General features: G+C 37.7%; 1 protein-coding gene across 1 annotated transcript in view; it reads right to left on the minus strand.

Moving 5' to 3' along the window:
• The window catches only part of LOC121419769 (presequence protease, mitochondrial-like), a 53,409-nt gene that overhangs the window by 23,278 nt on the left and 6,048 nt on the right, over window positions 1–24,083 (minus strand). Inside the window, exons 4-10 of the mRNA XM_041614226.1 lie at window positions 18,788–18,939; window positions 13,107–13,221; window positions 9,253–9,349; window positions 8,611–8,771; window positions 6,842–6,968; window positions 4,721–4,809; window positions 684–812 (exon numbers count right to left, since the gene is read on the minus strand). Of these exons, the coding sequence (XP_041470160.1) occupies window positions 684–812; window positions 4,721–4,809; window positions 6,842–6,968; window positions 8,611–8,771; window positions 9,253–9,349; window positions 13,107–13,221; window positions 18,788–18,939 (870 nt within the window). The remainder of the gene's footprint in view (window positions 1–683; window positions 813–4,720; window positions 4,810–6,841; window positions 6,969–8,610; window positions 8,772–9,252; window positions 9,350–13,106; window positions 13,222–18,787; window positions 18,940–24,083) is intronic.

A 24,083-nucleotide genomic window follows, 5' to 3' on the forward strand; every position in this document is an offset into this window, starting at 1 on the left:
GTAATTAGAACACTCGAAGCAGTTTAGGAATGAAGATGAGAGCGGGATAAATTCATATTGCACACTATGAATCTTTACTGGGTTTCATTCAAAACAATTAGTCTGCGGTGATTATTCCTGCGTCACATTTTTTTTCAGTTCAAACTTCACGAATATGGCAATGACACCAACTACCAATTACTCTTGACTGTTTTTGGTGGTGATGGTTATGTTTTGTTATGCCTTCTGTTTTCATTTTGATTCCAACTGTCCAATTTACTTTGACAAGACTAATATTGACTTCAGCAAAACAGACTGAAAATATAATTTTCAAGATTACTTTACATGTATAATAAGCTTTTATCTCTTCTAATCCCAATGGACTAGTCTTCTGACTTTGAAACAGAGGGTTGTGGGTTCAAATCCCAGCCATGGCGTAATTTCCTTCAGCAAGAAATTGTCCACACTGTGCTGCACTCAACCCAGGTGAGGTGAATGGGTACCCGGTAGGAAGAAATTCCTTGAATGCTTTGAGCACCTAGGCAGCCCTGCTAAAACTGGGGTAATAATAATAGCAGGGCACGCCGGGAGAACAGTTTTCAGAACTGAAGTGGCTTCCCTGGGTATAAATATACCTATATTATTATTGTTATTATTATTATTCTTTTCTTGGAAGTGTTAGACTGCTGACCAAGCTAACTTACCCAATACATGGAGCATAATCAGACCCAATACTAGATCCTATGAGAGAGTGATAGAAGGGTGCCGTTGGACCATCTACCAGGAGGGAGCCAAGAATCTGACCAAACACTAATTCCTCTGCATCAGTAACACTGGAAGGGAATAATGAAACAGGTCGGCAGATGAGAAATATGTTCCAAGCATAAACCACTATCAACACACATTAATCAGATCTACATGTATATATCATCATTATGATATAAAGCATATTACAAACAACCATATGAAAGGTGCAAAGATGTGATTCTGGTTATTACAAATTACTCAAGAAAAAATAAAGGATATAACATATATATATATAACATCATAATTATACTTCACATCATCATCATGGTCCTCGTTATCACCACATACCTGCAAACCAATTAAAAATATTTGTAATTTAGGGAATTTTTAATGATTTATGAATTAAAAAGTGGAATAAATCATAGCAATACAATTTTTAACATTGGAGAGTGGAAATCATATTTTAGTACTCAAACACATTTAGTTTTACTAAACAGCTATGTATGTATTCAGGACACAGTGCGCATATACGTGTCATACGTCTTGAAAATTGTATCTCGCACACGTATCTTGTTGGGGTCTATTGGCTAGCGGGGGGTATAGAGTGGTCTCTCTCATAATATAAGGACTGGGCTGGTGCGCCACTGGTTTGGAGTGTGTTACAACATTGGTCATGATGAACAGAACAGTTTTGAAAAGATACCGCAAACTTTCTGCTGTGAGGTTTAAACATATATCGAAGCAGATTCCATGTTCATCTGCCGTTTTTTTTGTGTTTGATTGTGAACCTGTGGATTCTTGATAGGAATAAATCTAGTTGGATTCTAGATTATCTTTAAATGGACTGATTTGAGAGACCGTGTGACTTGCCAATTTAATTTGTAGGCCTACTGCCATTGTACGAGACCCCGTACATCATCAAGCAGGGATCATTGACAAAGTTTTATTAAGGTAAGGTTTTTTTTGTTGTTTGTTTTCCATTCAGTAGACAGATGCTGGTTTTGACTTTGCATTGCACTTTTAATTTGATTCAATCTCCATTATCATCACACTTTGATCAATTTTCTAATGTACAGATATGACTTGACAGTGTCAGAACTGACAGAAGGCATGCATGCATACAATAGGTTAGATATATTATTCAATTTCATATATACCTGTCTCAATTTATATTGTTTGTATACATTTTTTGTGTGTGCAAATAACATTGTAATTATATCTCACCATTTTACTTTGTTCTGTTGAAAATGAAATAAAAACTGGACTACAATTGCTTAGAATATATTATTAGAACTGTTGGCATGTATTGTAAGCCTAACCTTAACAGAACAAAGTATGGAATAAACTTCAGATGAGAATCTCAATAAGAGTTCAAATTAACATACTCTCATCCAAGTTTCCTTTATTTTTTTAATCCTCAGACTTTGTAAATAATCTTCATGAAGAATATCTTGAACCCTGGAGAAAGAAAAATTGAATATAGGCCTACCTGCCAAATAGACTGAGCCAAGAGTATTGATGACATGATGGAGGCAAGCTTTAGTGTTTGATAGTGTTAGCAACAGTTTTTTTTTCAAAATATTACATGGTTCCAGTTGCTCCTCTTTTTTTGTGACAAACTTCAAACTCTACATCAACTTCAAGTTAATTGTGTGTCGCACTTACATTTTCTTCAATTTCTTTTATTCATTTTCTATTTTTTATATATATGAGCACAACATTGTGATAAATGCAGCGGATCACAGAGGAAAACTGTTCGAGAAAATGTTCCTTCACAGTGCCATTGCCAAGGAGTATTCTTGTACAAGAACAAAGACCAAGCATATCATAGACTCTCATAATGAAGATGCAGGACTTATAGCAAACAACACGAAGGATTAATTTTTCAGTCTGGCAACAGATAGGACATGGACAACATTAAGCTGTATCCGGTACATGTCAAGTCTTTTGATGAGATCTGAGGAAATTTGTCCGAACATAAAACAGAAGATGATCAGGACATTCAAATTGGCTATGAATGTCCCACATTCCTGAATGATCACAAGAAAGGGATCAATACAGATGAGTTTTTCAAGAGTGTAAAATACCCACAGTTCTACAGCTTACATGATGAAACACTACCCTATGAAAAATGATGTTCTCTAATGCATGCAAACATCTTGAACATCAAAGACAGGATCAATACCAGATTTGAGTAAGTAGATTTTTTGCCAAACGCTTCAATGTGGTAGAGAAAGAAGCAACGGATGAGCTGCAATCAGAGTTCGATCTCTCTCAAATTAACAGAGAGATACAGCACAAAGATGATGTTAGCATCAACCAGGAATGGCATCACATTAGTCAGATCTGGACAAAACAAGTATCAACCGCATTCTAGAGTCATGACAGCTACATGTATAATGGTATTTTCCCATAGCAATGCTGATTGTGAGAGAGTGTTTAGCAAGGAAGGAGAGGTACCCAAATCAGTAGAGACGCTCAGCTCACTGATCGCTCAGACTGGCAATGGGAAGCAGAAAAAAAAATGTCACACTGCATCGAACAAAGGTGATGTTGTATTGTAAAAGTACTATCCATTAGGCCCCAAAAGGAGCCAAGAAACCAGGAATGTAGAACTACTTCAGCTTTGGTAATTTTTCAAAGTACATACTGTATGTACATTTTGATTCAACTTCAGGTGTTTAAGGTTTCCATACAAGCTGAAAAAGGTACAGTCAAAGTGGCCCCTCATTCTGAAGACTGGTTTAACCTAGACCATGAAGAAAACTGATGTGCTTCAGGCTATCCAGTGGATTGACAAATCTTGGAGGGACACCACTGATGAGACCATCCAGAAGTGTTTTCGGAACTGTGGTATTGGCACTCAGAACCTCGAAGCTGAGAAAGAGGTGGAGTCATCTGAAGTGTCAGGGGATGGACTAGACGCTGTGTGCCAGAGGGAGTTTCAGGTGTCTTTGGAAGAGTTGGCTGAGATAGATGTAGGACTTCTTACTACAGATCCTGAGCAGGCATCCACCATAGAAATGCTCTGACCTTCAGGACTCGGTTGAATCCGAACATCTTCGTCAGAAGCAAGTTGCTAGGCAGACTACAATGTTCGACTTTTTTAAGAAGACTTGAAGCTCTTTAGTTGCAAACCAAATGGCCCTTTTCAGGGCCAACCATTACCTAAACGGCCCTTTTCAGGGCCAATCATTACCCAAACGGCCCATTTCAGGGCCAACCATTACCCAAATGGCTCTTTTCAGAGCCCACATGACACCAAGTGAGATACGTGTCATACGTCCCCGTTGTGGTGTCGGTAATGCGTTGGCCCGGGCCTGCGTAGCTGAATCTCACATTCAAATCAGTTTGCTTTTATTGGCTTACAAAGCACATTTAATTAACAACATTAATTGATGGTTTGAAATGGTACAAGTACATGTTTAGGCAATATTATAGTGGCCACTTTTGCTGTTTCCCTTCGGTGGCCGCTATAGACAGGTTTGACTGTATCTTGCTTCTCAAGTGTTGTGTAAATAACAAATAACAGATGAACAAGGTGCTTTTATACATACATGTATACTAGTTTCTTTTGATAACTGTTTTTTTTTTCATCATCATCTTTTCTCAACTACAGTGAAATCTCTCTGTAGTCTAGTACACACCAAAGTGGGACACAAAACATGGCCTTCATAGATACATATGTAGGTAGCTGCTACAGACAGGTATACACACAACCATGGGGTTCAGTATTGTTACTACATGTATTTACTATGTAGAAAGGTGACTGCTACAATGTATAGAGTGGAGGATAATGAAAAAAGAAAAGACTTATCGCTTTGATTCCACACCTATTTAACAAATATAGTGATCTAAACTTCAAGACAAAGCAGCCTTAGTTGGAAATAAGTGAAACAAAACAACAGATTTGCCCTGTCCATTCCACTGAAATCACTTCAACATGCAGACATGACAGTAAATACAAGAGAAATCTAGGAAAGTTCTTACTTACTCTTTGATGACGAAGCTTGCTGTCAAAGTGGTCTGTTTATTTTGATCAGGTGCCATAGGATCTGAAGGGCAGTAAACAGTATGTTCACGCTAAAGGATAAATGGAGATAAACAGATTGATTGGTTGATAGACAGATTGATAGAAAGACAGATAGATGGTTTCTATTGAGAAACAAAACAAATATATTTAAATACTTGTACACGCATAGTAGTTAACAAGGTGGTGACTCTTCTTTTGACCCCTTGATGACATTTGACCCATGTGAACACACAAATGATAATACCCAACAATCATTTGTACAAAGTGTGAACACAACTGCTGCAGATATAAATAAATGAAGGCAAGTTAAACAAAATCTTTAATAAAGTGGTTCACAAACCCAAGTTTTGCGATCAAAATAACCTGCAATCTTTTGACCCTTAGATGACCTCTGACTCTATCATCCACATGTGGTATTATTACCCAAATATCATTTGTATCAAGTGTGAACACAATTGATGCAGAAATCAAGAAATGAGAGTAACTTGAATACAATCTTTATTGGTGCACATGGTCTCATATCATTTGATGTTTTGACCCCCTTCATGACCTTTGAACCCATCATCTTCATGAACACACATGTATTATCCAAGGACCATTTATACCAAGTGTGTACATAAGTCATGCAAATATAAATAAATGAGAGCAAGTTTAACAAGAGTGTCGCTAAGGCGAGCATGTAATATGCCCGTCTGCAACGCGGAAAATTGAGTTATTGGTCAAGCAAGAAAAGTGGAACGTGGGGACTTCACCTTTGATCTTCTGACCTCAAACTCAATAGAGTTTCTGGGATCTTTGCTAGTATCATACACACCAAATTATATGAGCCAAGGTTAAGTTGAACTAAAGTTCTCACGTTTACAAGGACTTCAAAAGGGAAGGATGAAAACATGTCACTGTGATCTTGGACTTTGCCCTTTTGACCTCAAAATCATTAGGCTTAATGGGATCCATGCTAGTATCATGCACTGAAGTTATTGCATTTACAAGGGAGAGTTAACGGACGGACACTGAGCGTGATACCATAATACGTCCCTGTTTATGACGGGCCTATAACAAAAAAATTCAACATTCTTGCAACAGACCAACAGGAAAAAGTGATTTCTATACGTATAGGTCTCTGCCAAACTATCTTTACGTGAAACAAAAACTAGATTGAGCCATGACTTACAGGAAAAGTATCATACCACATTGACAATATGTAAAATGATGTCAGGGAATTGAAGTTCTAAAAAGGCACAACATTCTCATATCAGCAGTAAATCTTCAAGATATTGTTAAGTAGTGAGATTTCTATATTTAGTTCTATGTCAGCAGAAAGGAAAATTACTGAATATATTATTAATGTTAGATTATAAATTCCAAACACATGTATTATTTGTTATAGCAATATTGGTTTACAAGGAATGGCATGTATATAATCATTCAAATAAAGGTCCATATTCTCATAAGAGGTTTCAATTGTACCATGGTACACAACCATGGACTATGCAGATTTATTTCACTAACACGCTTCACTTTAAGCGCACTTTGCCAAAAGCGCGCATTTAATTGGATTTCACTTTGTGTACATGATGAAATAAATGTAATTATGTTAAAAACTCTGCACTGTCCATGGTTTGTACCTTGGTACAATTGAAACCTCTTTAGAGAATACAGGCCTCTGAGTCTGGTACATGGACTTGTAAATAGCTACTCATGAGAAGAACTAATGAAATTTCATTTCTGAGTACTAATTAATGAAAATCAGTATTAAGTCGGCAAGCTCTGGAAATGGAGTCAATTGACCATGATTTTAAAGAATTTTGTGTGAAATCATTGTTTACTGCTACAGGAAATCAATTTGCCTTAATTATCTCTGTAAACTATGGAAAAATGTCACTAAGCTTTGTTACAACATTGGCCATATTCAGTAAACTTGTTATGATACCAATTTTTGTAATAACAGTTAAAAGCCACTGAAATCCTTCAATCTGATATAAGGTGATAGTGAACTTGTCCATTTGTTATTATGACAAGTCGTAATGAAAGTGGGATCCAGATCTAAAAAAAGCTGTAATTGGCTTCAAAGCAATGACATACTGGGCTAGTCCATCTCGTTTCATTCGGTACTTCCGTATGTGGCTGCAGACGTTCAAAGCGGGACAGTGCCTTCTGTTCAATCAGCTCTAGATGGCGCTCAAGGGGAAGATCACCGTAAGTATAGAACCTGCAAAAGAAATACTTCAAGATGATAATTGAGATGAAACATTCGTTGTGTTAAACTAGCGATGAGGGGCAAACCAGGTTTAACGTACTCCAACAACTCGGGCAGCCTGCTATGTAAAAAGTGATCAACACTGTTGATACTATTAAAAGTATCCCCACATGTTAAAGTGTAAAATGTCAAAACCCTGACTGCATCATCTCATAACTGCATGGCCGTGTTGACCCAAGAGTTCATCTATCTAGACTTAGTCATCATCTTTCCTGCATTTATCTTTTTCCCCCAAAAAAATACAAAACAGGAGTTGATTTTTCAATGCTAAACTGTCATGTTGGTTTTCTTGCACCAAATACTTATCAATGAATAGCGGCAATCAGTGTGAAATCTCATACTTGCACTTCATTGTGGAAAAACTATTGCATAAATGCTTAACAGGATATTGGTTAGACCATACTTTGCTATGAATGCTGGGTAAACTAGCCTGCTGACATGTACACGTATACCAGATCACGCAAATTAGAAAGCATGACACACATGAACAGCATCATTTCAATCTTATTTGCTACTACCTGTAGATATATTTCAAAACCTGGTAATGCATGTATATGTCTATTGCTATGACAATACTCATTTAGTTCAATTTTGGTCATTCTATCGGGTTGGGGCTATCTTTGTTAAGTACACGAACTGAAAAACTATGTCTTATTTAGAATAGGCAAATATTCTACAAATATACCTGGCTTTTAGTATAGCAGGAATGATTTTGTCCATGGTTGGACTTGCAATACTAGTTTTCCCCGAGGGGAGAAGAAGGGAAAATGAGTAATTTTGCCAGTACAAATGAGGAAGAATAATTCCCTCTATTCTTTCAAAATAAAGGCCTGGTATATTTGTTTTATATCCTACATTTAAAGTTAGAACAATAGATCTTTATAATCTAGTCCTTGTACACTTAGTTCATCCTTTCTTAATCTTAACCATAATATGGATAAAGCGCTGCACTGACTGATCTACTTTTCCCGAAGCCACGCACTCAGCGGGATGCGGATTTGTGCCTACACCGTCCCGCCACGGGACTTGCCCAGTAGAGACACCTCGCTGACCGGTGCATCAGAGAGATTGCATGATCTGTGACGTCAACGATGGATTAATGCACAATTAAATCATAAACCTCACGGAACAGCAAATTTTCTTGAGTGGCCATTTTGTTTCAAGGGCATAGCTAGAACATGTTTGGTCACATAATGCCTTTTAAACCAATCACTAAATAGAAGATTTAATTTATGTAGAAAATAAATGCCAATAATCATTTCAGCAAAAAATTAAGAGCAGGTGGGTGTTTCATACAGGTGTTCGTAAGTTGATTGGTGATCATTTCTTGTGGTAAATAGTATATTACAAAATTTTCATTGGCGATGGTTAAGCGCGTAAGAAAGGATCACCAGTTGTTCTTAAAGTTGCTCTTAACTTACAAACAGCTTTATGAAACACCCACCTGGGGCCCGTAACACAAAACTTAGCAATGATCATAAAACATTTTTCTACGACTGATTCCATTGACTACATGTACAATCAATCGTGAAAATTATGCGTACGATCAATCGCTAGCCTTTGTGTTACGGGACCCAGGTCTGCTTTCTCTCACCTAGAGTTGCTTGGATGGTAGTGGGTAGCATGAAAATGTTTGAGTTGATCCCAGGTTAGATCGGGGATCCTGATTGGTTCACCTCCACTATTGTGTGAATATGTATGAGATGGGAGGAGCCTACTCTGTAGACTGTGGGCAAACAGCTGATCAGGACTTGACTAGAAATGAAACACATTTAGAAATGTACACAAGATATGGTCTCAATAGGCAGCAAAAGACCAAATTAGTCTATTTTTATTATTGCCGTTATAATTTCTGTAATTGTTATTATCATCACGTACTTTTGCAAGGCGTTTATCTACATTTGCCACTCTCCACCCAGGTGCAGTATGTGGGTACCCATTAGGAAGAAATTCCTTACATGCTTGAGCGTTCGAATGGGGTAGCCGTCCTAAAGCCGTATATTATTCTTATTATCATCATTCGTATTTTCATTATTATTAATAGTAGTAGGAGTAGTAGTATTATAAGTATCATAAGTATTATTAGCATTATCATTATTATTATAATCCTTGTCATTATCATTATAATGATTATTTTCATTATTACTATCATCATTATTACAAATACAACTGTTTCATTTCTTTTTCTTTATTTCAATCAAACAATCAAATACAAAGATCACGGCTTTATACATACCATGGCACCTTTCATTTCATTAAAGACAACTCCCTTAAACACAATGGGTGAAGATTGGTCCTCTGTCACCTCATGTTCCAATCGCCAACCTTCCTGCCTGAATTTGAGAAAAAAATATGTATGCTTACCGGTAATAACCAGTCTAAACTATTTTTTTCATGCCTTAAATTTTATAGCATGCAACCACAGAGTCATGTATGTATATTACTTGATTTTCAGAAACATATTTCAACAGTTATTTCTGTACAGATGCATATTATTAACAAAATTGTTACCCTTTGAAATGATGCCAAATTTCTATTTAATCAATGTCATGGATTGAAACTATTTTGGATTAGAAACAAGCTTCCCTCAATGAATTTCCTGTTGTTATATTTAGTCTTGTTTGCTATTGTTTCATGCAGACACAAGAATGGATTGTTTCACCAAATCTGCAATTTTCTTTAAAGGAAAAGTCCACCCCAACATAAAGTTGATTTGCACAAAAAGAGACAAGTCCAACAAGCATAACACTTCAAATTTCATCAATATTGGATGTACAATAAGGATTTTATGAGATTTTAAAGTTATATGCACATCCTGGTCAGTAGCAAATGAGGAGACTGATGATGTCATCCATCGTGCTATTTCTTTTGTAGTTTATCATATAAAATATGAAATATTATAATTTTCTCCTCATTGTCAAGTGAAACAATTAGTTCCTCCCTAAATATGTGGAATCAGCATTGTTCAATACTCTATGTTTCAATCAAGTTTGTCCTTATTGTCAGATCTGTAAAATATGAAATATTTAATAATTCAAACAATAAAACACATTGACTGTCTTATTTGATGTCACTGAGTTGTGCACATAACTGTTTTGTTCAAAATAAGCAAAACTTTAAAATTTCATAACTTTCTTATTTTACATCCAATTTTGATGAAATTTTCAGCGCTAAGCTGGTGTAATATTTCTATATTAATCCCTTAAAAAGTTTGGAAATCTGTGTTTGGCCATTAATTTCTCCCAACTCCCAGTTTTAAACAATGCATATTTTACATCATTCAAAAGATCATTTAATTCTCTGTAAAATGATACCATGCTTGTTATGATCATGTCATCACGAAAAGAGCAGGATTCAAAAGTGTTGGATGAGGTCTGACTTGAAAAGCTGCAAAACGAGCAAAAAGTTTGGAAATCTGAGTTTGGCCATTAATTTCTCCCAACTCCCAATTTTACGCAATACATTTTTGATATAATCTAAAAGCATTTAATTCTCTTTAAATTGATACCATGCTTGTTATGATCATGTCATCAGGAAAAGAGCAGGATTTAAAAGTTTTGGATGAGGTCTGAATTGAAAAGCTGCAAAACGAGCAGAAATAGTCATAAAAGATCAATACAGAGCACGAATCTTGTGTGTCAATAGAGATGAAAATCCTTTCAAATCAAGCCCCTGCTTCTATTGTGATGGCTCTGTGAGATACATGTAGCATAGTTTGAGTCGTGGTTTGAAATACCCATGCATGTTTGTTTATTTGTTTGTTATGTGTTTGCTTGTGCAGAGGTGTGTTTGATTCCATATTAATGTTGATGTTAAGGTGCATGAATACAATTAAAAGAAACCACTGAGAAAGTCACTCATCACCACTGAAAAAGAACAGTGACATTCAATATTGTGTCATTTTGCAACTTTTGAAGTTTTACCTTGCCCCACATTTCAAGGCACTGCACCTCCATGTGAACCATAATCATATCATCATTATTTTAAAGAAAATTAAGTGATCTAGTCATTGATATTAATCACACAATGATATTTACTAACAAGTGGAATGCCTCTGGCCGTCTCACCTGCACCACGCAGTTCAATATAGCAGCAGTGCTGACTTTGAATACTACTCTAACTTGCACAAGATGTTCAGTGATACATGGTTACTCTTATGTCCACTTTTTATGAACTAGACCAATAAAATTACAGAGATATGATGGTTATTCAACAAAAAACCCCAACATGGCCAAAGTTCATTGACCTTACATGACCTGTGACCTTGATCATGTGACCTGAAACTCGCACAGGATGTTCAGTGATACTTGATTACACTTATGTACAAGTTTCATGAATCAGATCCAATAAACTTTCAAAGTTATGATAGTAATTCAACAGATACACCCAGTTCGGCCAAAGTTCATTGACCTTTGACCTTGGTCATGTGACCTGAAACGTGCACAGGATGTTCAGAGATACTTGATTACTATAATATCCAAGTTTAATGAACTAGACCAATAAACTTTCAAAGTTATGATGGTAATTCAACAGATACCCCCAATTCGGCCAAAGTTCATTGACCCTAAATGACCTTTGACCTTAATCATGAGACCTGAAACTTGCACAAAATGTTCAGTGATGCTTGATTACTATTATGTCCAAGTTTCATGAATCAGATTCATAAACTTTCAAAGTTATGATGGGAATTCAACAGATATCCGCAATTCGGCCAAAGTTCATTGACCCTAAATGACCTTTGACCTTGGTCATGTGACGTGAAACTCGTGCAGGATGTTCAGTGATACTTGATTAACCTTATGTCCAAGTTTCATGAACTAGGTCCATATACTTTCTAAGTTATGATGACATTTCAAAAACTTAACCTCAGGTTAAGATTTCGATGTTGATCCCTCCAACATGGTCTAAGTTCATTGACCCTAAATGACCTTTGACCTTGGTCATGTGACATGAAACTCTATTAGGATGTTCAGTAATACTTGATTAACCTTATGGCCAAGTTTTATTAACTAGGTCCATATACTTTCTAAGTTATGACGTCATTTCAAAAACTTAACCTCAGGTTAAGATTTGATGTTGACGCCGCCGCCGCCGTCGGAAAAGCGGCGCCTATAGTCTCACTCTGCTTCGCAGGTGAGACAAAAACCGATGAGGAATTATCAATCAAAGTCAAAAGAAACCGCTGAGAAACTCATTCATCACCACGGCAAAAAGAAGAGTGACTTCCAGTATTGTGTCATTTTGCAAATTTTAAATTTTGACCTTGCCCCACATTTCAAGGCACCGCTCCCCTATCCAAAACATAATCATGCCATGCAGGGTATCATTTTGAAGAAAATTAAATGCTCTATTCATTGATGTTAATTACAAATTGATATTTACTAAAACCGAGGAGGGATTATCGATCAAAGTCAGATTTCCAAACCTTTTTTTAGGAGTTATTCAAATCAACATTTTTCAGGGGTAGACTAGACCTTTAAAGATTCCAAAAGGTACATGTAGCAGGCAATGAGTGATAGGTATTCTAAATACTACTTTAAACCTTTAGGCCCGAATTCACAAAGGTGGTTTTTAAAACCCACGTTTGAGTCCACATTTTATGCAGATTTCCTGTATAAATTATGCTTAATTTAGCGCATATTGGGCGCGTGTATAAAAAATGTCCAATGCTGATGTGCGCTTTGGTCACATTGCGCCAAATTGACACCTGTTACCATGGTTATCCACGCTATTTTATTCATAAGTCCACTGTTTTTATTCATAAGTCCACTCTCCAAACAGTGGACTTATGAATAAAATAGCGTATCTAACCATGGTAACAGGCGTCAATTTGGCCCATTGTGACAAAAGCGCGCATCAGCATTGGAATTTTTTATACACATGCCCGATATGCGCTAAATTAAGCGTTATTTATACAGGGAATCTGCATAAACCATGGACTCAACCATGGGTTTTCAAAACCACCTTTGTGAATTCGGGCCTTACAGTTTGTCATTTTTCTAAGTGAAAAGATGGTGTACGTTTCTGGTCTGTACATGCACCAGCCATGGGCACTGAAAGAGTTGAAATAAAATTGCCACAATGTCTTACATGAAGTCAAGTTGCCTCAATCTTGGGAAGAATGCAGCATCAAGGTAGACAGAAAGAAGATTCTCAAAATCTTTGGCATTCTGAGTCGAGAAGGGGTACATCGTATAGTCACTAGCTGCAAGAAGTATTTGATGGAATAGAAGATATAATGGTAGCAACATCTGGGTCCTGTTACATAAGGACTTGTTAATATAACAAATGCACAATTTCTACAGCAAATTTACTATCAGCCAATCAGATTGTGGGATTTCAGTAGCTTTTACCTGTTATAACTAATTCTTTTAAAATATCAAGTTTTATGACACAGGCTCCTATTTACTACCTTTCAGAATGGTTATGACATAAACACTTCATTCATGTACAACCTTCCAATGACAAAATTGACATAGGGCAAATACATCCCGGGGGGGGGGGGGAGTGGGGTTTTCATAAATAGTTAAGTGTGACTTAGAGTCAATGCGCACATGATCTCGTTGATTAATATGCAGTAGCATGCGCCAAATCTCATTGATTAATATGCAGTAGCATGCGCCCTCTCAGCAAGATTTGTCCAAACAGTGATGCGTTTTATACCGCACGCAACTCAAAGTCACACTCAAATTTTTTGAAACATTTCTTTGGAAAACTTAAAACAGAAAATCTGAAATTCTCATGTAGCAAAGTTTGGCTGATTTCAAAAAGTACTCTCAAAGAAATATTTTTTCCCCTGGCCTCCGGATTCAGCCAAACAAAACCCCTTCTTTATTGAATAGAGTATTCATAGACCTATAATTAATTTTTGGCTCCCCCCCCCTCCCCTTGACTTTTCACCATGAATCTGAAATGTAATAGATTAGGGCTGCTTTGTTTCATAACTGCTTTCTTTCAAGTCTCTCGCACTACATTTGTCACAAATTATTTGCAACTGTATTCATTCAATTCAATTCAATTCAATTCGGTTTATTATGAAAGACATTGTAAAACAGTCCGAAGACTGACACATACAAAGTTAACAGAAAAAAGGAAAAATACATTGAATTATATACCTACGAATTAACAAAATATAATAAGAACGTAATAGTAAGATTAAATATTGCACTCGAGGTTCAGAAATATAATTAAGGGGATAATGCTATGTAAGGAGAAAATAGAATAATCGGTAAAAACACACAAAAATATTGGGATATGTATTATGTTGATCGATTTCAATGTAAACTGAGGGGGGGGACTTGTAAATTATGAAAAAGGAGGTGAAGGGAAGAAGACAATGTCATACTTTTACACACAAATTACATATAGACATTGAGTTCAATGGCATATAAAAGAGGCACATATCACAGAGCAGCATTCAGTAATGCTGTGACATGAGGGATAGTTGAGTTCTTGTATCTCTGAGTTCTGCATCGCAGTAAGTCCAGAAGATGTGCATTACGCAGGGCCGAACTGTGTCGCGAAACAGATTGACGTGTGGGGGGTAACATGTCTCGATGGCGGTGAGATTTGAGAAGACCAAGTCCAAAACTCAAGATGAGATCCTTTCTGCGTTCACATAATGAAGAGAGGCCAAAAAGAGTGAGTTGTTGAGAGTATGAAAGAGATGACGGATACAAAATCATACGAAGAGCTCGTTTTTGGAGTCTTTCAATTTCGTCACTTTGTGTTTTAGTGATTGCAGATCCCCAAACCGGAACACCAAACTCCAACAGTGGACGAATATACACTTTGTAGATATTTACGAGATCATGCTTATCAACTCCAAATTTCTTTAGAATGCAGAGGATATACAGTCTTCTTGAAGAGCGTGAAATCATGTGTTGGACTTGATCATCCCACTTGAGATCCGAACGAATCATCACACCAAGAAGGGTTAACGAGTTGACACGTTCCAAGTGAACATCCTTGATTGTGATGTCTAGCTGGGGTGGAGGGACCTTCAGGAAGGACACTTGCATGACTTTGCACTTTTCGGGTTTAGGCGTAACGTCATTTGAGATGCACCATTGACTCAGCAAATTAACATGGTCCTGCATGGAGCTTTGCTGGTTCTTTGGTAAAACCTCCACAACGCTTAAGTCGTCTACATACTTCCAACGATACCTTGTACTTATAGCAGCATCATTGACGAGTACAAGGAAGAGGATAGGCCCAAGTTTCGTACCCTGGGGCACTCCGCAAGAGAGACGCAGATGACTAGATGAGTATCCCAGATGTCGAACCATTTGATAACGCTCCGACAAAAAACTACAGACGGTAGGTAAAACAGAAGCATCTACTCCCAGATTGATCAGCTTTTCAATAACCTTGGTGTGATTGACAAGGTCAAAGGCCTTTGTGAAATCAATTGTACAAATGTTGGCGTAACATCCACTGCGTTCCAAACTCCTGTAGATGAGATCCAGCATATCTACAAGATAATGATTGATTGAGCTTCCTTTCATATTGCCATATTGAGAAGGATCAATGTGAGGCCTGAGATCAGTCATCAACCAGTCTGCCAGAAAGCTCTCAAATAATCTCGACAGGACAGAGGTGATCGAGATTGGACGAAGCTGGTCAAGGCAGGTGACTCGTTGAGTTTTAGGAACAGCGCAAACCGATGCACACTTCCATTTCGCAGGGAAATAACCGACTTTCAGGCATTCATTGAATATCTTGGTCAACGGTCCTGAAATTTCCAATGCGAATTCCTTGAATAGACGAGTAGGAACATCATTGGGATGAGGTGCCTTCGATGAGTTGAGGCGTTTAAGACGCTTATAGACCTCATGTTCCTGGATTACCGGCGGGGATGAAGGGGCTGGGAGATACGCTGGGAGGGCTGACAAGTCTAATGGAGGCAACAAGTTGCAGACTTGGGAAAAATGAACATTAAGATTCTCTGCTATCTGACGAGGGGATTCATCCTCAGGACCCAGGGAAAATGACGGCTTCTTGGTCATTCCAGTAAGAGACCGTATCTGTCTGTGCAATTTCCCTGGTTCTGATTGTTTCAGATGCTGGACCTTGTTACGGAAGTAGGTTGATTTAGCTCTGCTAATTTCACGTTGAACTTTATTCCTTAGTTGATGGTATCGATCAAAGTTTCTACTTCTATGAGCTAGTTCACGCTGGTTAATCAGACTTCGAATTTTCGCATTGAACCACGGTTTGTCTCTTGCTCTCCGTTTAAAAGATTTCTCAGGAAAGCAACGTTTGTACTGCGTCATGAGCGTACAGTGGAGAATTTCTACCATTTCGTCAGGATCACAAGCGGCGTTCCAATGAAAGTTCTGATTTGTGATAGTGCAATCTGCGGCCCAAATCACAAGTCAGTCACCCGGGGACTTTTAGGGTGAACATACAGAAATATATTCACAAGACAAAAATAAATTGGAACCATGGTTTGAATCTTTAGGAAAAATATCAGATGCTAGGGGTACTGACAAATATGAAAAAGACATCTCTTAACTCTTCTTGCGTTGACCTGTAAACCCTCTGTATGTTGCATTATTTTAGCAGTGAACCCTTCTATGTGGTATTTACTGTTATTTATACAGCTATAACCTTTATCTGAACATTTAAAAAAGGAAACAGTGTTAAGCAAACTTGTAGTGATTGATGGGCTTTCGTGTCATGTATGATTATTTATTGCATTACTAATGAAATAAAACATTGAAAATCATATATTTTGAAAGTCTTTCTTCTTAAATTTCCAATACTGGCATGATTCTTTTTACTGTATTCACCTGGGCACTTCATCACACAAATTATTCTAACATTGGTAATCTGACAAAAATAGACCATATTATATCCTACATAGATCGAATCCTGTATAGTGATTGGTTCAAATAGCATCATGTGACCGAATATATTTCAACTATGATGTTGCGTGACGTCAGACCTCGATATATTTTTGCTATACCAATATTGTGACGTCACTATTTCAGAAAACTGGATATTTAGCTAAACTCTAGTGCACACCGGCCAGCTCTCTCTCTCCCGGTCAAGTCCTGCGATGCGTTGGCGAAGGCACTCATCTGCGTTCCGCTGAGCGCGGTGGCTGGCAGAAAGTAGGTTATTCAAGGCAAGTAACTGGACTTTGCCAGCTCAGCGCATAGATTTTGGTTATACAGAGCTGCCAAGTTGTATTTTGCATTTTCGGTATTCTTATCCCCCAAAATCAGTATTTTGACCCCAAAATCCGTATTTTTACCATGAGATAAATATGCATGCATAATGGCAAAGTTCGATCACTTCTTACATTATTTTGCGCCCCACACCGTCGCACACGAGATCGAAAGCTTCACTCTAGATTTTGGTTGTTCCGCTGAACTGAGTTCGCTCACTCACCAATACATAGACTGAAGAATTTGGAGGCCCATACGTACAGACAACGTATTAGCAGTAACGTTAGATCTAACATTTGACGGAAACCTGATTTTTTCTGATCGTTTTTTTGCACATAAAATCATAAAATGTCACATTATGAAAAAGAAATTGCATCCACATTTACGGAAAAATGTATGAAATTCAGAAATATCGTACCTTAGACCGCAGTTACCGCTAATTCGTTTCAAATTATGATCGAAACATCGTCATCTTTGATCCTTCCGTCGGTCAACGTAAGTTGCCATCTTGGATGACGTCATCATCCTTACAGACGTATTTACCAGTGCAAAATACTGTATCGCGAATTGAGCTGCTGCTTTGCGCTAGTAAACTACGTGCGTGCGTGCGCTCGGAACTTGTCACCAACAATGATTCGCCAGGATATCGAAAATTCTAATCAGAAAGCCTTGATGAAAGCATAACTCATTGAACGTAGAGGGCAGCAACACACGGCTGCCATTTTTTCATCTCCGCCCGGAAGCTCCCAGATGCTATAGTGGGGCGAATACCTTTTCTTCTCTAATTTTGTTTTTTCCCGTATTTTATCATGAAAAAAACGTACTGCCGTATTTTAAATTGATTTCCGTATGAAATACAGAAAAATCGTACTACTTGGCAGCTCTGGTTATAGATTATTAAAAGTAGGATATAAAACAAATATACATTGTATCAGGCGTTTCATTTGAAAGCATAGTGGGAATTATTAATCCTCGGTTGGACTGGCAAAACTACTATAGTAAATATTAATTACCAGACCAACCTCAGATAAATAATTCCACTATACTTTCTCAAAGCCCGATATATTTGTTTACTACGGTGGAAAAGTGGGATACGCAGCGAGAAGGGAAGAGGGAGAGGGCAAAATAGACTTGGGAAAAAGATGGAAATGGAGACTGAAATAATATTAATATGGTCCATTTATATAGCGCAGCTACGATAAATGCATACACTCTACTGAGCTGGATACTATACCCCACCTGCAGCTGAGCCGCCATATAGGTGCTATTTAAAGCATTCAAGGAATAAATCCTATCGGGTACCCATTCACCTCACTTGGGTTGAGTGCAGCACAATGTGGGTAAATATCTTGCTGAAGGAAAACACGCCATGGCTGGGATTCGAACCCACGTCCCTCTGATTGAAAGACAAAAATCGTAACCACTAGACCAGGACGCCCACATAATGAGAAAAGAGGGATCTCAGAGTGAAAGTGATAATGGGAAAAAAAGAATGGGAAGAGAGTGAAAGAGAGAGAATAGGAAGAGAGCCAGAGAGGGAAAATAAGGGAGCCAATCAAGCTTTGATCGACTTTGCCAGAGCTTCCTCTTTCTTACCTGTCCATGCATTCATAAACGTAGATAGTGATCTATTGAGCATCTTAAAGAACGGGTCTCTAACTGGGTAGTCCTGTGAGCCACACAGGACTGTATGCTCTAGGATGTGAGATACACCTGTGCTATCCATTGGTGTGGTCCGAAACCCGACACTGCCAAAGAAAAACAATAAAATGACTAGGGTTACGTCCAGGAATGAAAGGGTCAGTTCACCATGACGATAAGTTGGTTGTAATACAGGGTAAAAATTATGGGACAATAATGGGGGAGGTTTAATAAGAATCCGTCGAAGGATAATGGAGTTTTGAGTTTTCAACGTTTTAAATTTGTGATGTCACAGACAGGCAGCTCCTCCATTTGTTGTGTAATAAGAATTTTTATAAAATGCTTTCCTCAAAAAAAAGAAAATGATTCTAATTGTGTGTTGAATATATAATCAGACACATCATTTCACACTCCATTCTATAAAAAAAATATTTCTAATCATCATGTTCCTTTAGAAAATTGGAATTTACAGAATTTGTATCACATGATATATGGTAAGCTCGCATATGACGTCATAAATTAAAAAATCATAACTCTTATTCTCTAATGCATTTAAAATAAAACCTTCATCAATAATTTGTGTATTCATTTGATGCGTACTGGTCACTGGATAGATTACGGGACTTTATCTTCAACCTGGTGCACTATTTCTGTTATAATCTGCTGATTAACACTTCATAGTAAAGACTGGTCACGAAATATCTGCAGAAAAGCTAAAATTGTGATTTTCAATGAGATTTATGAAGTGAATTTGTGTTATCTGTACTACGATATACGTAAGCCCATATGCAACACGTTGTACGGTACGTTGCATTCACGGCTTAGTACAGTTCATGCCCGTTATAGCAACATGAGTGCATTTGCATATGAATGGTAAACATTTCGAACAAGTATGATGATGGTGTCTTGGAAGCGTCCATGGCCGTGGAGCTTACATATTGCATGTTTCATGCTCTACATTGGCTTGTCAATAACTTTTTGCAATAATTCAGATGGATTTCTTGCTCCAAAACCTAAAGCTCGATACTCCAATCTCTACATCCAGAAAGGATACTTGAAATCTCGTATCCCATATTATAGTAACGCTATCGCTAGTCTCAACATTAGGATCATCTGCTGTGGTGATGTGAATCCTAATCCAGGCCAGTGTTAGATCACGTCTCTCTGATAAAACCCAAACTCGATCAACTAGTAAGCAATTGAGTTGCATTCTGCTAAATGCCAGAAGTCTACGTCAGAAAGTACCCGAGTTCGAATCATATATTTGCACTTCCCGACCAGACATCATATGTATTAATGAAACATGGTTGAATGATGATGTTTACGATGCCTCCTTGGGTATTCCACAAGATTACCTTATATTTCGTCGTGATCGCCCTGATAATCGGCGTGGAGGTGGCGTCTTGATTGCTATAAAGCAGTACCTGATACCGGAACGGAAGGTAAACAACAGCTGTCTTGAAATCATCTGGGCCTCCTTCAAGAATGGTTCTGACTCATGGCTGATTGGTGTATTATATAGATCTCCTAATAGCAACACATCTTATTGGGATAGGTTGCAAGCTGAATAAGATTTGATCAAACCTGATGATTATGATGGATGTCTCCTTCTAGGTGACTTCAATGTTGATATGTCGCCAAATGTTCATTCTTCAAATCAGATTCACTTGTCATCAATGATGAATGAGCTTGATCTGATTCAGATGGTATCCTCTCCAACTAGATTGTCGAATGGATCTTCCACTGAGGGATCGATCATCGATCTTGTCTTCACCAACCGTCAATACGCTCTTCTGGATGTTAATACCATGGCTAATCCTGTGGAGTCTGACCACCTAGCAGTAAGTGTTCGCCTGCGATCACCGAAGCCTGCTCCGACGCCTTCAGTTCTCCGATCGTTTCTTCATTTGAAACAGGCAGACTTTGGTCATCTTCGCCATTCTCTACACCTATTACCATGGAATTCTCTATTGGATCCGGCTGACATTGAGGAAAGCTAAGAACTATTTCTTGACCTCTTTCATGCTGCCGTCAATGATGCTATCCCACGTACCTTGAAGAAGTCTAAATGTTCACCTTGGATCTCAACAGAACTAAAGAAACTTGTCTTGCAGAAACATTCTTTGTTTAGAAACGCTAGACGGTCTAAAAGACCTGACGATTGGACTGCTTACAAAGCTCTTAGAAATAAGGTAAAGAAAGAAACTAGGAAATCTTAATGGACTTATGTGAACTCTCTCTTTACTTGTAAATTCTGGTCATTTATACGTAATAAAAAGCATGCTGTACCACCTCCTAAATGCACGTTAAATGATATTAACATGTGTAAACCTTGCAACATTGCTAATGCTTTCAGCACTTATTTTTCCTCCGTTTTTGGTCCTTCTTTACCTCTTCCTAAGGCTCCTTCTTTATGTACTTTGCCTATCCCTTCTCTCTCTGACCTGTCCGTCTCCACCTCTGATATTCATTCTGCTCTTCTTCGCCTAACCAAGAACAAACCACCGGGACCTGTCGACTTGTTACCCAGTGTATTCAGTAACATTGCCCTTGAAATTTCACATCCTCTATCTATTTTGTTTAATGCTTCTCTCCACAGTGGAACTGTGCCTTCTTCTTGGAAACGAGCCCATATTACCCGTTTTTAAGAAAGGTGAAACATCCGACATTACTAATTACTGGCCTGTTGCCCTAACATCTGTGTTGTGCAGAATGCTTGAGAAGATGATCGTGAAGGCTATTGATAATCATGTCGAATCGTTTGGTCTCCTTAATAGAAACCAGCATGGTTTTACGAGAGGGAAGAGTTGTGTTACTCAGCTGGTGAATGTGCTCCATAGATGGGCGACTGTCTTGGATAAGAGATCCCCACCACGAATCGACGCAGTTTTTCCAGACATGTCGATAGCTTTCGACAAAATGCCTCACAATGCTCTTCTTGCCAAGCTATCCTCTCAATTCAACATTCAGGGTAACCTGTGGAGATGGATTTGTTCTTTCCTTTCTAACCGCTATCAGTCTGTTCTCTTTCAGGGTTCAACCTCTCCTTGGATTCATGTTCCTTCCGGAATTCCGCAAGGGAGTGTTCTGGGACCCAAGCTATTCAATCTCTTCATTAACGACATCTCCACCTCCCTTTCTTCTGAAGCTGTTCTCTTTGCAGATGATCTTCTCTTATTCCGTGTTATTTCTTCTGATGCTGACGAAACCATAGTCCAAAATGACTTAGATAGCTTGATACAGTGGACTGCCAGCAATGGTATGTCCTTTAATGCACACAAGACTAAAGTTATGCATGTAACCAGGAAGAAAAGAATCCAAACTCCTCAGTACTATTTAGGAAACGCATGCATATCATCCGTATCTTCATTCTTGTACTTGGGTATTACAATTAGTTCAGACCTATCATGGAACCCACACATTGATTCAATTGTCTCTAGGTCGAACCGTCTGCTTGGTTTTATCCGAGTTGTTGCACGTGGTGCCTCTACCAATGCCATATTTGCATTATATAAAGCTCTCATCTTGCCAATCCTCGAATATGGCATTCCTGCCTGGCACCCGACGACCTTAACTCAATCTAGGAAAATTGAAAAGATTCAGCGTGCGGCAACCCGCTTAGCTCTCAAGCAGAGGCGAGGCGAAATGCCGTATGATGAAAGACTTCTGGCACTTAACTGGTCATCACTCACATCTCGTAGGGACTACTTGTTATGCTCATTTGCATACAAGTGCCTGTCGGGTTTATGTGACTGTGAATCTCTTCTTGAAAACATACTCATTAACCCCCGTCATATGGAAGTTCTTTCCTTTCGACATCTTTCTTCTAGGACACAATCCCTCTTCTGCACCCCCTCCAGAAGACTACCTCGACTGTGGGACACACTACCCAACAACATCAAGGATGTTGCTGTTCTTTCTCCTACTTTCCTCAGTTCTGTAAAGCAAGCAATTCTATTTCCTGATTAAGACTTTTATGCTTTTCTACTTTTCCTGCTTAATACAATGATTCTGGTTCTGCCTTGGAGACATTTTCTTTTCATTATCTCTGCCTCTCTCTCTCTTTTCTCCTCTTTACTTTGTATAAATTATATCTTTCTCTCCTATCAAAATTATGCAATTATACATTATGCACTTAATTGCATGCTTTTCTCCAGATTTTATCTTGTATTTTATCTTGTAAATTATCTTAATTATTTTAAGGCTAGTACAGTGATATTCCTATCCTTTCTCTTTATCTCCTCGATTCATTAATCCAATGCTTTCTTATCCCAATTTCCTACCCTGATAAGTTTTATCATGTTATCATGTTTTTTCACTGTACATGTATCGTTATGATAAATCAAGTGATTATATCCTGAAAAAGTTTTCGATATTAATTACATTTTACTTTGGACTTTTACCCCCCTTATTTTTTCAGATCTCCAGTTACACCAGATCTGATATATTTGAATTTCCAATTTCTATTGCAAGTTTATTTAAATATACCCCTTACATTACTGTTCAGCACCGAGGTGTTATTTTTTTCCAATTTTGCAGTGGTATTTTTTTTATGCATCTCAATACTATCTAATTAATTATTTTGGCACCCTTTTCAGTATTCCCTTTTTAAACGTGCAATATTTTGTGTAATAGTATTTATATATTTTTATTTATGTCTTGGGAGCGGCATGTGTGGGGGCTCATGCCTTCGGGCAACAGTGATGAATTTCACTTTTGTGCCCCCTGACCCACATGCCGTTCCCGCATTCTTTGCATGTTAATGTACTGTAAATTTTCTAATGTAATGTGTATGTACTTTTTATATTGGTCAAATAAATAATAACAATAATAATTTTTCTGTTTTTATTTAAACTAATTTATCATCAGGATGAACTTCCTCTTAATAAGCAAAAATGTGTCAAGATGTTACCCATTACTTCTAAAGAAAATATCAATAAAATAATTGCAACCCCCCCAAAAAACCCTCCCCTCTCTCCTTGTGTCCCTAAAAGTATGCACTATTTCAAAGATCTGTTAGATCTCGCTGATAACATGTAGAAAGAGAAAATGGAATGAAATAAATAAAACATTCATTTCTAAGTGATATATTTGTTTTTATTAAGAGGTTATAGAAGTTGATTAAAATAACTTTTTTTTTAAAATGAGCTCCCTGCATTTCCCTTTATTGTGAGGTTATATTTAAACCAATACATTAAAGGGGTCATAAACCAAGACTGATAAGATAAAACTTTAATATCATGCACATTAA

Source organism: Lytechinus variegatus, chromosome 1 (genome assembly GCF_018143015.1).
Source record: "Lytechinus variegatus isolate NC3 chromosome 1, Lvar_3.0, whole genome shotgun sequence".
NCBI lineage: Eukaryota > Metazoa > Echinodermata > Echinoidea > Temnopleuroida > Toxopneustidae > Lytechinus > Lytechinus variegatus.